General features: G+C 56.8%; 1 protein-coding gene across 5 annotated transcripts in view; it reads left to right on the plus strand.

Moving 5' to 3' along the window:
- The window catches only part of LMO1 (LIM domain only 1), a 121,491-nt gene extending 111,278 nt beyond the window's left edge, over nucleotides 1-10,213 (plus strand). For all 5 annotated transcript variants that reach the window (XM_049713982.1, XM_033404571.2, XM_004279221.3 and 2 more), the window contains 3 exons: nucleotides 4,915-5,128; nucleotides 7,919-8,044; nucleotides 9,842-10,213. In XM_049713982.1, the coding sequence (XP_049569939.1) occupies nucleotides 4,917-5,128; nucleotides 7,919-8,044; nucleotides 9,842-9,947 (444 nt within the window). In that variant the 5' untranslated portion in view covers nucleotides 4,915-4,916 and the 3' untranslated portion in view covers nucleotides 9,948-10,213. The remainder of the gene's footprint in view (nucleotides 1-4,914; nucleotides 5,129-7,918; nucleotides 8,045-9,841) is intronic.
- Nucleotides 10,214-14,091: the final 3,878 nt, after the last annotated feature.

Genomic DNA, 14,091 nt, shown 5'->3' on the forward strand with positions numbered 1-14,091 from the left:
ATGTCCTTGCTCTCAGGAAATCAAACCAAAGTATATATGGGTATAGGGGCTTCATGTCTGAAACCAACTCTCAGATGAGTCAGGAAAAGAATTATAGGAAGGGAGGGAGGGAGGGAGGGAGGGAGGGAGGTAGATGGATAGATAAACAGAGAAGGATAAAGCAAGTATGGCAACATGTTCGTATTTAGAGAATCAGGGTAAAGGGTATACAGGAATTCTTTCTATTCTTGCAAAATCTGGAAGTTTGAAATGTCAAGATAAAAAGTTAAAAGAGCGAAACAACAAGTGTCAGAACAAGAAAGGCATCCCAGGGTGCATGTTAACAATATACCAGTTCCTGTTTGTTGGTCCCAGCTGGCTGCCAGACCCTGTGCTGTGGCTTCCTCTGCAGAACCTTATTCTACCCTCACTATAGTCTGGTGGAAGGAGACTAGTATGGCCCCATTTCACAGATGACAGTTGGAAAGGTAAAGGGGTTTGTGCCAAGCCCTCCAGCTACTTGGGACAGTTCCCAGATTGGAAAGTAGGTTCTCTGAGTTCAAAGTCTGTGCTCTTAGCCTCAACTCCACTGCTGACTCTGACCTTTGGGGAAGAGTGGGACAGGCAGGACAAGGCATTTCTTCCTGGAGCAATGGCGGAGGGAAGGCTCTAGGGCAGAAGCAAATGAGATCCATTTGCAGGGTGGAAAGGGATATTATTCCTGGGATTCTACAGGGAGCAGAGCCAGCAGTGCCATGCAGGGGGTGCTGGCACGTGGGAGGGGGCCTCGAGTGCCAGGTAGAGTTCCCAGTGGTGGCCACGGTGGCTTCCAGCAGGAGAGCCACAGGGCACGACCTGACATGGGGCTGGATGGGGTGGGCATTCTGTGGAGGAGGACCTGCCTCAGAGGAGCTCACTGTGAGCAGAGGAAGTGCTGCACAGCCGGGCTCAGTGTGCTGTCCAAACTGGAGGCACGGGTGGGACCGGGAGCCGGTGGCCTTGGCACCTTAGAGAAGTCCCATCTGAGGGACACGCTGTCCTGGGATAGGTGGGCAGGAGTTGCTGAGGACTTGGGTCTGGCCTGGCAGACCACTCTCGAGGATGCGGGAAGAGCTGAATGACCTCTGGCAGTGCCTCCCGGTCACCGGGACTGTCTGGCTTTTCCCCAGATTAAAGAGCTGAGGGTAAGTGTCTGGCAGCCGGATGAGTCAGACTGGGAGGCTGCCTCCTTCCACCATCAGCCCGCCCAGGGGAGAGGCGGGGTAGGAGTCTGGCCCATCTCCTCGCAAATGTCGTCCCCCTCACACCCCGAGATTTGGGGGAACACATGGGCTGAGTGAACTGGTTTATTTTGCTGGGTCCCGTGTGTTGCGTCTGAGCGTGAGCCCAGACGCGCAGGCAGGGGCAAGCATCGTCCATTGTAAAATGTCAGTGTTTTCATGAGTGAGTAGTAATTACTGGGTAATGCTTTAAAACCTTTCCTGAAGGAGCGCGAAGCTGTTTTTTTCTAAAGTCGGGAGTACATTAAAAGGATTACCATGTAGATTTGATTTTTAGATAACACTAAAATGGATCCCAAATGGACTTCAGCAAAGGGATGCTATCTCCTTAATGGAAAGTGCATGGCCCGAGGCTCAGCTCCCAGAGCCGGGCAGGGGAAGGAGGGAGGGAAGAGGTGTCTGCAGGGCCGACAGGCAGGCTGGGTGGGAGCTGGGGAGGCAGGACAGGAAGGGAGAACCCAGACCCTCTGGGGAACATCTTGCTCTATTTGGGAGAAGGAGATTATAGATGCCCCCCTTAAAGGCCCTTCACCTTTCCAGGAGTGTTTTCAAGTCTCCTGGACTAGCCCAATGAGGGCAAACAGTGTGGGTGCTTGGTAAAAAAGGGAGGGGTGAGTCAGACTTCTCCCAGGACCTCAGCCTTCCCAGGCGAAGAAAGCTCATGGTCCCCAGATGCTCTGGGACCTCCTCAGCCAGGCTGGGCCTGGTGTTCCGTGTCTCAGTGGACATCAGACACTGGCAGAAGCCATGTGGCTTCTTAAAGAACCCAGGACCCAGGAAGCAGAGTCCAGCACCCTAAAGCAGTGTATTCAGGCCTTACAGAGCACTTGCTGTATGCCAGGCGGGGGACCTGGGGCAGCGTGTGGCTTTGCTCCCCGCATCCTCCCTGCATCCTCTAGGTGCTCGGTCCCACTGGTGATGGAATTACCGGCTACCATGTGGTCCACAGCCCTGCAGGCTCAGCCTCTCTAGGAGCCAGGCCAGGCGGAAGATGGAGCAGGACAGACGCTCCTAGTGCTGGGATCCCCCTTCATTTGGGGGCATAACTTAGTGGGCCAGATGTATCCCCTGAGTAATGATGTTCCAGCCACTCACCCCCCTTCCAGTGATAGCACAAGTATAGAGCCCTGGGAGGGCTCAGGGCTGCTGGGAAGGGAGCCAGGCCTGCTGCTAGCCCTGGGGAGCAAGGGGAAAATCAGCCGTGAGGGGACTAGAGAGAGGCTTGGTCTGGGGTTTTCCAAGCTGGAATGTATGTGCATAGCTATGCTGGCTGGGCGCGCCTTCCACAGGCCCCAGGGACAGTAGTTTTACCCTGGGAGCCCCCAGACCTTTCCATATCCAGCTCTTTGAACCCCTCCCCCGTTTGATCCCTGTAGGCCAGGCCTAGGAAGGAGCGTCTCAGGCCCCCCTTAGCTCTCGGGTGGGCCTGCTCCCCAGCGGCCTCTCCGGGCTCCCCTGAGCTCTGTGACCGGGCTGGCCCCTGTCAGAGGAGACACAGGCGGGCCTGAGCCCCCTCACTCTCTCAGACCAATTAACCTGTAGAGCTGCATTAAGGAAATTAGGCAGCAAACTTCCCAGCTAACAGATGGGCCCCGCGGGCACTGGAGGAGGGAGGATGCGCTGCCTCCTTCCTGCCCTCACCTGTCCTGCTGCTCCCGGGTGCTGGGGGGCTGCCCCCTCTCCAAGAGAAGTCTGAGGAGGCAGCGAGGCTGAGACAGAGCATAGGAGGGAGGAAGAACCCCAGAGGCCAGCTTGATCAGTGGCTTACACTAGCTCTTTGGACTGTCTGGGCCTCAGTTCCCCCATGTGTAGAATGAGAGCATTTGCCTGTATGAACTCTGGGGGCACCTCTCACCTGACCTCTGTGGATTCTGAGACTGAGGTTCTTTGGAAGCTGGTTCTCTCCTGGAGCCTGAGGAAGGGTCACAACCCAGAAGAGGGAAGGGAAAGGAAGCAGCTCTGACTGCGGGCTGGGGGCAGTGACGGGGAGGGAGGGAGAGGAGGAATGCCAGGGAACAGGAGCTGAACCCAGAGCCCTGAAGAGTGCAGGGGTCCTGTGGAGACCTTGGGCCCAGGGGGAGGGAGTCTTCGGGGGCTTGCTGGAAAACCGAGGAGACAGGAGGGCGTGGGCTGTTCCCCCCAGCGGTGACCCCTCAACCCATCTGAGCCCTTGTGAGGGTCAGTTAGACTTAGACAAGTGCAAGGCAACCCCACTATCCAGCTGGGCTCTGAGACTCTCCGCACTTCCCTCCAAGCCTAGTCTTCACCACGCTCGAGCCTCAGGACTCCACGTGGATGTCCAGGTTCCCAGACAACATCTGTCCCCACCTCCTTCTCAACTGCCCCTCCCTATGGCCTCAGGGCCGGGGGCTAGGAGCCTGTGCCTCTGTGCACACACATGCCCACGCCTGCACACCTTGCCTGTGTGCACGGGGTATGCGTGAGTGTACATGCTTGCCTGGTGGGAGGTCTGCCCCTCCCTCCGGTCAAGGCTATGCTGAGATTCCTGTCTTTTGTACTTACCACTTCCTTGTATGTCGGGAAGCTCATATGGGCCCTGGGAGAGGGCCAGTGTCTCCAAGATTCTTATCCTGGTAGGATGAGCAAGGACGCTGGGGCACCGGTGCTCCCCTTCCTCAGGCTAGGGCAGGTAGGAAGTTTGAATCTAGCTAGAAACATTCCTGAGGAAAGTGTCAACTAGGCCAGGCCCAGCTACCTCCCCAAGCATTGACCAGGAGTTCCAGAGCTCCTGCTGCCCCCTGGGAGTATCACAGGGGCATCTCACTTTCTTCTTTTTTTTTATTTTTTAAATTTTATTTATTTTTGGCTGCATTGGGTCTTCGTTGCTGCGTGCGGGCTTTCTCTAGTCGCAGCGAGCAGGGGCTACTCTTCGTTGCGCAGGCTTCTCATTACGGTGGCTTCTCTTGTTGTAGAGCACCGGCTCTAGGCACGCGGGCTTCAGTAGTTGTGGCGCGGGGGCTCAGTAGTTGTGGCTCGCAGGCTCTAGAGTGCAGGCTCAGCAGTTGTGGCGCACGGGCTCAGTTGCTCCGCGGCATGTGGGATCTTCCCGGACCAGGTATTGAACCCGTGTCCCCTGCATCGGCAGGCGGATTCTTAACCACTGCGCCACCGGGGAAGCCCTCACTTTCTTCTTGACGCCTCCATAATCAAGAGGCTGTAGCCTGACTTGTTAAGTTAAAATGGTCAAGCACACAGCAGTGTGAGGAAGTCTTGAGGTGGCAAAAAGATCTGGGGGTTCTAGTGGACCCCAAGCCCGAGATGCCATTCTCAGGGCTGCCGAAAGAGCCAGTGGGTGGTGGCTGCATGAGGAGACCTCAGGCCTACCGTGGATCCCACGGCACAGGGGGCAGTGGCTGGAAGGAGAGGAACAACTCAGGGAGGCGGACCCGAGGCCTAGCTGTGTGCCCTGCAGCAGAGCAGATGCGGGGCTCCCGCCGCTTCTGGAGGACCTTCACGGGGCAGGGGAGGAGGCCGTGCCATGCAGGCCCCCCAGGGCGGGACCCAGGCCCAGGGGAGGCCGCTGCTGGGGAGACGGGGAGGGCTCCTGGAAGGGGGCAGCAGAGAGAAGCAGAGGGATGTACCCTGAGGTGGGAGCCGCAGGGCCCACCATGTCCATCTGTCTGTCCATCCGCAGGTATGCCGATGCTCTCCGTCCAGCCCAAAGGGAAGCAGAAGGGCTGCGCGGGCTGCAACCGCAAGATCAAAGACCGCTACCTGCTGAAGGCGCTGGACAAGTACTGGCACGAGGACTGCCTCAAGTGCGCCTGCTGTGACTGCCGCCTGGGCGAGGTGGGCTCCACGCTCTACACCAAGGCCAACCTCATCCTGTGCCGGCGCGACTACCTGAGGTGGGCGGCCTCCCACCCCATCCGCCCCCCAGCCCTTCTGCTCAGAAAGCCCCATCCTCCAAGGCTGGCACCGCTCTGCCCTGCTCTAGCCCCAGCATCCTGCCTGCACTCATCCCCGCCCCTGCCCTGCCCCTTGGACTCAGTGCCCAGCACAGGTCCTGGGCGGGCACATCTGTTACCATTGGGCACCCAAGAGAAGCTTCCCGAGGGCACCAGGGTGGCTCTGGCCCTGCCTTTGCCAGGTGCTTTTGACCCACCCCGTCCCTGAAATCTGGGAAGGGACGCCCTGGAGGGGCTTCCAGGAGCAGGTGGGGAAGCTCTGACTTCCCTGGGCCCCTCTGGCCTGACGGTCTCCTTCTTAATCTCCCCAGGGCCCAGCTCCCCATCTTCCAGGTGGGCCCTGGGATTAAACACCCCCACGCCTGGGGAGCCTGGTAGGTAGCCAGACCCTAGAAGAAGAGCTGCTGCTGCTGGAGCTTAAAGACCTGGGTTTGAACTAGTCCTGAAGCTCTTCCCCCACCTCAGGTTACCCCTCTGTGAATGGTGAAAAGACTGCCGCTTCCCCTCCTGGCATTCCTCAGAGCTCTGACCCACCCTCCTCCACAACCTGGATCCTGTTCCCCGGGGCTCCTCCTCCCCAGTTAACCCTCCCTCAGGCCGTCTATGACATCAGCAAGGCTGGAAGGAGGCCACAAAGCAGGGGCCTGGCTGAGACCCAGCATCTGCATTTGGCTCCCATGCAGGCTGCTGGGTGGCGGCAGGGCCTTGCGGGGAAGGAAGGCCCATCGCATTAATTAGTAGGTCACGGCCAGGCTTCTTGGGGCTCCCTCTGCTCAGGACTGGGCATGTCGGGGGGTAGGGAGAGGGCGGGGTCATCAGCAGAGGCTCCCCTGTTTCCCCGGAGAGCCTAAGATTTACCTGCCTGCACCTTCTCTTTTAACTTCTGCCTTTGCAGGAGTATTTTTTTTTTTTTAAGTGGTGCTATAAACCAGGATGTGTGACTCAGTGCTCCTGACTGGGGCTGGAGGAGAGATGCTGAGGCCAGGAGGAGGGGTTAAGGATGCTTCTGGGGACTCACCCCTCGGCAACCTGGAAGGGGTCTCCAGGTCTGGAGGTTTAGGACATCACCTGGGGGCTGAACCTACCAGGTTGAGGGGAGGTGACAGACCATCTGACGAGTCCACAGGACCTGGAGAGGGACGACCACAGTACAGGATGGGCTCATCGACAGAGCTGATGTGCCCACAAGCATCCTGGGCCCTGCCAGCTACTGGAGCCTGAAGGTATTCTCCCGGACGCTGGCAGAGGCTCAGGAATGACTTCGGGGCCTGGTGGGCCAGTGTGCCGCGGTGGACGTAGGTGCGGGGCTTCCTTGAGCTGCTCAGCCCCTGAGAATGGCTGTCCAGAGCCCGCCTCTCTGCAGTCACTTCTCATTGGACTGGTGGCCAGAAAGGCCCCTCTTGGCAAGCAGATGCTGTTGGCCCGGCCTTTGTCTGCCTTAATCTGAGCCACCAGGCAGCTCAGGCTGATGAATAATGGAGCCAAGCTCATCTGCAGGCGCCCGAGCTTGAGCTGGACAAATCAGGGATTAGAGGGCCTCCCGCCCGCCTCTCAGCCCCCTTGCCTCACTTGGGGCTTGCGCTGCCAGTCTGCAGAGCAGAGGCCTGGCTGGCTCAGACCCCTGGAACATTCAGCCAAGGACTGGCCTACATGGGGAAGGAGTGAGTTCCCTGTCCTTAGAGCTTTGCAACCAGCAGCTAAGAGGAGGGGTGCCTGCCCCAAAGAGGCGTCGTGCCAGATGGCCTTGGGACTTCCTTTTGGCATCGGTCCTGTTTTAGAAGCACCTTTGAACAGGATCATCTAGTCCAGCCTTCCCATTTTAAAGAAGGATAAACTGAGGTTCAAGAAAAGGGAGTTAGGGCTTCCCTGGTGGCGCAGTGGTTGAGAGTCCGCCTGCCGATGCAGGGGACACAGGTTCGTGCCCCAGTCCGGGAAGATCCCACATGCCGTGGAGCAGCTGGGCCCGTGAGCCATGGCCGCTGAGCCTGTGCGTCTGGAGCCTGTGCTCTGGAACGGGAGAGGCCACAGCAGTGAGAGACCCGCGTACCGCAAAAAAAAAAAAAAAGAAGAAGAAGAGAGTTAGGCAAGTCACACCATGAGTTGGTAGCAGAAAGACCACCCCATAGGGTTGTTGTCAAGATTAAATGAGTTGCTCTTTGGAGAGTCCTTAGAACAGTGCCTGGCACATAGCAAACGCTACATAGGCATTTACTAAAGGAGCTGTGACTGAGAGGTTACGGTTTTCACAACAAGCTTGTGAAGAATGTATTATGGTCCCCATTTTACCGTTGAAATAGATGAGGCTCAGAGAGACTCGGTAACTTGCCTGAGGACACACAGCCCATGATCGGCAGACTGTCTCTAAATTCAGGCTTGTGTGAGTCTGGAGTCCTTGCTCAGGGCCCAGCCCAGTGTTCTTCTGGTGACCTCAGGTGCTTGAGGGACCCCAGTGGAAGCCTGGGAGGGGGCATTGTCAGTGAAGCTGGGGGACGGGCAGTGTCAGCCAACACCTGGGTCCCCAGAGTCTCCTTCCTGGGTGAATGCGCCGATTTCTCTGAAGCCTTCTCTCTTAGCAGAATCTAGACACTGTCACCTGTGCTCCTTCCCTCTTGCCCAGGCCCACCTGCTGAACCAGGGGGAGGGCAGGTGGGGCCCTGGATGGAGGCAACCCCCCTGCCCCCCACACCACCCCAACAGGTGCCTGAGCCCTCTGCACCCTTCCCTCTGCAGGCTCTTCGGCACCACAGGAAACTGCGCTGCCTGCAGCAAGCTGATTCCAGCCTTCGAGATGGTGATGCGGGCCCGGGACAATGTATATCACCTCGACTGCTTCGCCTGCCAGCTCTGCAACCAGAGGTGAGTGCTGGCCTGTAACAGACCCAACACACTCAGCAGACCCCAGCCGACACCTGCTGCCACAGACCAGGAGTGCCATGGAGGCATGCATGCAAATGCGGATTCTGTGTGTGCATGTTGTTGTGAGCATGTATGTTCATGCGTGTGTTTTATGTACACCTGAGCCCTGTAGCCAAATGTGTGCCCTCCGATACCGCATGTACATGTTTGTGGAGTACAAGCTCTGTGCAAATGTAATGGACGGGGCCATGCATGAGCTGTGTGCAGTGTGTGTAGTGTCCATGCATTTATTTTTTTAATATATTTATTTATTTATTTTTGGCTGCATTGGGTCTTCATTGCTGCGCACAGGCTTTCTCTAGTTGTGGCGAGTGGGGGCTCTTCGTTGCGGTGCGCGGGCTTCTCATTGTGGTGGCTTCTCTTCGTTGCAGAGCCCTGGCTCTAGGCACACGGGCTTCAGTGGTTGTGGCATGTGGGCTCAGTAGTTGTGGCTTGCGGGCTCTAGAGTGCAGACTCAGTAGTTGTGGCACACAGGCTTAGTTGCTCCGCGGCATATGGGATCTTCCCGGACCAGGGCTCGAACCCGTGTCCCCTGCATTGGCAGGTGGATTCTTAACCACTGCGCCACCAGAGGAGTCCCATGCATGTATTGTGCATGCATGTTTTAAACGTGTGCGCACAAGGGTTCTGTATGCATGTCCTGTGCCGTGTGTGTGTGCTACATGCAGGAGCACGCATGGACATTCCAGCGAAAAAGGGTTCCCAGACCTGGAGGGTGAAATCCCCTTGGGGAACGGTCACTCATTTCTGTGATTCTGGTTCCAGCCCAGCCTTGTTTCTGGTCTTTTGGCCCCTACTTTGTGCCCCGAGCCCCATGGGAGACCCTAGGGACCTAAGGAGCCAGAGCGCTTCAACCCTGGCTGGGGGCCGGGCCCCAGAAGGCAGGCCCTTTTCTCAGGAGCCCTCAGGTGAGGAAGGAGTTCATACAAGTGTTCCCAGAGAGTGAGGTCCAGAGGGACCTGCAGGGAGTGCTGGTTTGCCTGGGGCTCTGCCCAGACCTACTGCTGGAAGGGCTCGGTGAAGTTGCAGCGCCACCTGGTGGTTGAAGTGGGATCTGCTGGGACTGAGCCTGTGACCCTGGGGTCCCACTACAGGCCTCAGACACCCTGGGCACGTCTTTGTGGGAAGGGCTGAGTCCTCCAGCGCTTGAGGAGGACCGAGATGGGCAGAGAGGCAAAGCAGGGCCTTCTTTGGGTTCGAGGGAAGATGATGGGACAGCGTCACCTCCTCCTGGAAGGATGTTCCCGGAAACCCACAGATCCTGTTTAGAGGAAGAGTGCCCTTCCCTGAGCCATTTCCTTCAGCTGGGGAGGGGAACAGAGGGTTGGAAAAGCCAGCCGTTTTATCCCTTCCTTGTGCTCCATCTCTGCCTCTCTCCTTCCCTCTCCTCCGTTGGTCTTCTCCTATTTCTCTGTTCCTCCTCCCTTTCTCCCTCTCTGGCACTGAGGTACATTATTTCTACACCTGCCCTCCGACCCCAGCCCCGCTCCCACCTCCACAGGAGCTCTGACTATGTGGAAAGGCTGTGGCCCGGGCTTATCTGTGTGTCTTACGCCCCAGGCTGCAGGGCCTGGCCGACAGACTTTCAGGGATCCCCTCTGGAAAGCTCGAGGAGCAGGCTCCCCGGGACCTCACTTCCCACACGTCCACTTCCTGGGCCGGGCGGGGTCCTGTCTGGAGCCGTCACCGTCCACTGGGACCCCTCCATGGCCTCTCTCTCCTGCTTGGATTTTCCAGATTTTGTGTGGGAGACAAATTCTTCCTGAAGAACAACATGATCTTGTGTCAGATGGACTATGAGGAGGGGCAACTCAATGGCACCTTTGAGCCCCAGGTTCAGTGACGCCCGGCGCCTGGCCGCCCGGCCCGTCCGTCCGTCCGCCCGCCTGCCCACCCGCCCGGCTGGCCAGCCGCTCTCCTGCCGATTACAGCTCCTCTGTCCTCGATGGGAGGAAGGGCCCTTCCTCCAGCGCCGCCCGTCTGTGTGTGACCCCTCCTGGGGCCAGGCTGGGCCTGTACAGTCTGTCTTCTGTATATAAATGGGAACATTTATTTTATGAGAAATGTAATGCGATTTTATTACTGGCGTGGATTAAACTTATGAATGTTTCCGGGGAGGTTATTCTGCATTGATCACATGACTGACACAGACCTGGGGCCCCTCCCCTTGGCTTGGGAGTAAAACAAGACCCTCCCCTTGGTCCTTGGTGGGGGGGGGTGTGCCTGGGGCTCTCGTGTATGCCGTCGCCGGCAGGGTGGCTCCAGGTGGGCTTTGGCGGGAACAAGCTGGAGGGGAAGGGACAACCCCAAGCACCCCTGAGCCAGAAGGTGGGGCTAGGGTGTCCTCCCCCTCCCCTGGCAGAGCATATATCCTGGCCCCCGAGATGAAAACCTCCCTTCCCTGGGCTCCTGTGTTACATCCACCATTGAAACCCCCCAGACTGCCCAGACAGGGACCCAGCTCTGGTCTGCCTCCATGGTAGGACCCCAAATCCTGAGCTCCCTGCTATGGGAGCACCATTCTTAAACCCCTCTTAACCTTCACGGGGACGGACAGCATTTGCTGTCTCTTCCTTACAGCCTGGGCCCAACCTGGGGCCTGCCTTTCTGCTCCCCTGGATGAGTGAGAACAATTCTGTTTCCCTGTTAACTCAGCCCACGCAGGCGGGAGGTTTTCGTTCATTCCGTCGGCAAATCTGTCTGTCTCAGCCCTGTGCTGCAAGTACCAGACACAAGGATGAATCATGGACTGGACACAGTCCGTGCCCTTGAGGAGAAGGGGGAAAGCCAGGAAAACAAACAGAGCACATCAAGGTGAGGACGAACACCACACCACGGGGAGACCTGGGACAGGCTGATTCCCTCCAGCAGACATGGGACCATGTGTGACGACTGCAGAGTCAGACAAGTCGACAGACACACAGTCAGACACATACGCGTACTGGCAAGCAGGAGAGATGGACACACAAGTAGATGGATGTGTAGGCAGAGATAGGTAGGGACAGACAGAACGCCGGCAGGTACTCAGGCTGGAAGGCAGCCAGACATCCAGCGGCTGAGCTAGGCTCACCCCGGGCAGCAGGGATGCTGTCTTGGTCGTGGCTGAACCCGTAGTGCCGAGCACGTAGCCTGGAACTGAAAAGGTATCACTGAACAGTATTAAAAAGAGAGGCTCCTTGGGTCCAAAACCTGAACAGAGAAGGCTATATGGACAGGCTCCCCTGACCATCAGGCCACTTCTCCTTCCCCAGGGACGGTTTTTATCCTGGCCACAGACCAGAGCCCAGATGGAGTCAGCCTACAGCCTCATCCTCTGCCTGCTCCTGGGCAGGGAACTGGCTGCCTGGGCGAAGCGGGGATGCGCTGCCATCTCACGTCACCTGCCCCCGGGCCTGCTCCTCCACTTGAGTGAAGCGGGAGGATGGCTGAGCTCTTATGGGCGCTTGGAGGAGGCTACGTCTCCAAGATACGGTTTTGTGACCAGTGGCCCAGTCCGTGGGAAGGGATCTTTAGGGCCAAAGATCTTGGGGTAGGAGTTCTCTACTTTGTGGCTTCCACTTTCTATGAAGGAGCCGCACCCATGTACGTGAGAGAAAAGAGAGGCTGCAGTGGGTATATTTGAGTGAGTCTGGTGGGTATATTTGAGTGGGTCTGGTGAGACCAGGGAGCTGTCGTCTGTGTGTGACCATGTGAGATTGTGAATGGGTTTGAGCACATGAGCTTGAGGCTGGAGTCTGTAATGAGGGCTTTTTTTCTCGCTCAACATGAACATTATTTCCCTGGACTGTAGCAGAGCCCTCAATGCCAGACCCTCCCTGGGCCCTTATGTCTAGGTTGGCTGTGCACACCCCAAGGACCCAAGTCCTAACTTCGGAGTCTGCTGCAGATAAAGTTGTAACAAGTTAATTACATGGTTATCGAGAGATAACGGAGCCACTCGAATGCAGTTTCTGGGCAATTACAATTGTTTCCAACAGAGTTACCATATTGCAGCCATGAAATAACGTGTCATTTTGCAGTAATTATGTAATTAACTTGTCTCACACTGTAGGTTGCACAACAATTAATTCACTCACAATGAGATCGACTCAAAGTCAGGCAGCCGGGCTTTGAAAGCCCCCAGGAGCAGAGCTGGCCTTCTAAGATGACCCCAGCCCCACTCTGCTTGCCCCATACCTGGACAGGGGGCTTCCTCAGCCTAACATGGAACGTTCCAAGTTCAGCATCATGGCTCCACTTACCATCCTCATCCAGGAAATGGGGATGATCTGTGTCCTGGGACAGCTGCAAGGCTGAGATCTACACTGTGAAGTGCTGTGCTTACGTGAGCTGGGGTCACCATCCTGGATATCATGAGGTCGTGAGTAGGAAACCCTTTGCACAGGAAGACCCATAGCAGTCCACAGCTGCCCCCAGGAAGAGGCCACACAGGCGTTGCCTCGGCAGGTGTAGAACCAATGGTAGGGGGGAGGAGAGAGAGCCAGAGAGGAGACCAATCTCTCTCTGTAGCAGGACAACCAAGCTGGGGCTGGAATGGCTACTGGGGGCCGGGGATTATGCACCTGGAGAGGATTTGCAACCCCCAGAGGAAACCCAGGAAAAGCCTGGCCTCCCCAGCCACTGTGTATGAGAAACTTGTTTAAGTGTAGGGCATGAATGGTCCTGACCTGGGTCTCCTTGAGGCCGTAGCTCACCACAGAGGATTGAAGTTGAGGAAGCCAGGGAGCACTGAACGTGAACCATTAGAGGCTGTGGCAGCTCAAGCCTCGGCCTGGGGCTTGTGGGTAGTGGGGATGTGGAAAGCCTTGCACTAGCTATGCACAGATCCCCTCCATCCCCAGCCAGCCCCTGGGACCCCATCTCCCCACCTGCTTTCCTTAGTGCCCTGGTGTCAGAGATACTCTAACAAGGGGCCTGGGACCCATGGAACATGACACCTGCTTATGCCCCCGCTCCTTGGTCTGAAGCTGGACCACATCGTCTGTGTTTGGAAAGGAGTTGGATTCTAACCTTGACACTGCTGCAGGGCCCATCATGGAATCTCGTATGGGTCCTCTTCTCCTGGGCCTGGTCCCAGAAACCATGCCCCATATCATGAGACATGTAGGAGCCACGGGTGGAATCCACGTGAAATTCCTGCCTGGGAAATCTCACCTCTACATGGAGGTAACTGCTCTCGCCCTTAAAGCTGTCAGAGATAGTCAAGGCCAGACTAAACCTGGCACTGAGTGATCTCCAGCACCACCCATCTGCGGGTGCTGCCACCAGGTGAGGGTAGGTTAAGGAAAGATGCTTTGTAGCTGTGACTGTGCGTCACTCTTGGTGAAAGTTCCAGTGAGAGAATTCTGTCAGTCTGCATGTCAGTATTTAGCTCTATGTTACCTCCCAAACTATAATTAGCTAAAAATGAATGAATAAAGATGAGCTGATACGAAGGTAAGTTGGTCCAGAAAAATACTTGATCAAGATTGGTTTATCATGAAAAAATGATCAGATGACCCAAACACACACACACACACACACACACGTGCACGCGCCCACACACACACATACACACGTGCGCGTGCGCGCACAGGCACACACACAGCTAAAATCCAGAAAAGAGTGCTGGTTCATCAGCACCTCATGAGCAAACCTCATCTCTGCTCCTGGCCCCTGGGGAAGACTCTCATACTGCTTTAACCCAGCAAAGGTAGCAACCTCCTACCCCCAGACACGAGGTTGAAGGGTGTCCAGATCTCTTCAGACCCTTGGTACCTCCAGAGTAGATTGTTCCTGAGCTCCCTCCTGTTGGGGCCATTTTCCGTCACCCAGCAATAGCCCCTCCAACCAGTGGGTCTGCCCACAACCTAGCGACACCTCTCTGTTTCTGCTGCCATGTTGAGCCCTGAGGCTCCAGTGAGGCCACACTCACCCACTCTCCCCTCGGGGCTGGGTCCAGTGCTCACATGATAAGTTTCACATCAAACTTCTTTCCACCATGTGGT

Source organism: Orcinus orca, chromosome 8 (assembly GCF_937001465.1).
Source record: "Orcinus orca chromosome 8, mOrcOrc1.1, whole genome shotgun sequence".
In the NCBI taxonomy this organism is placed as follows: domain Eukaryota; kingdom Metazoa; phylum Chordata; class Mammalia; order Artiodactyla; family Delphinidae; genus Orcinus; species Orcinus orca.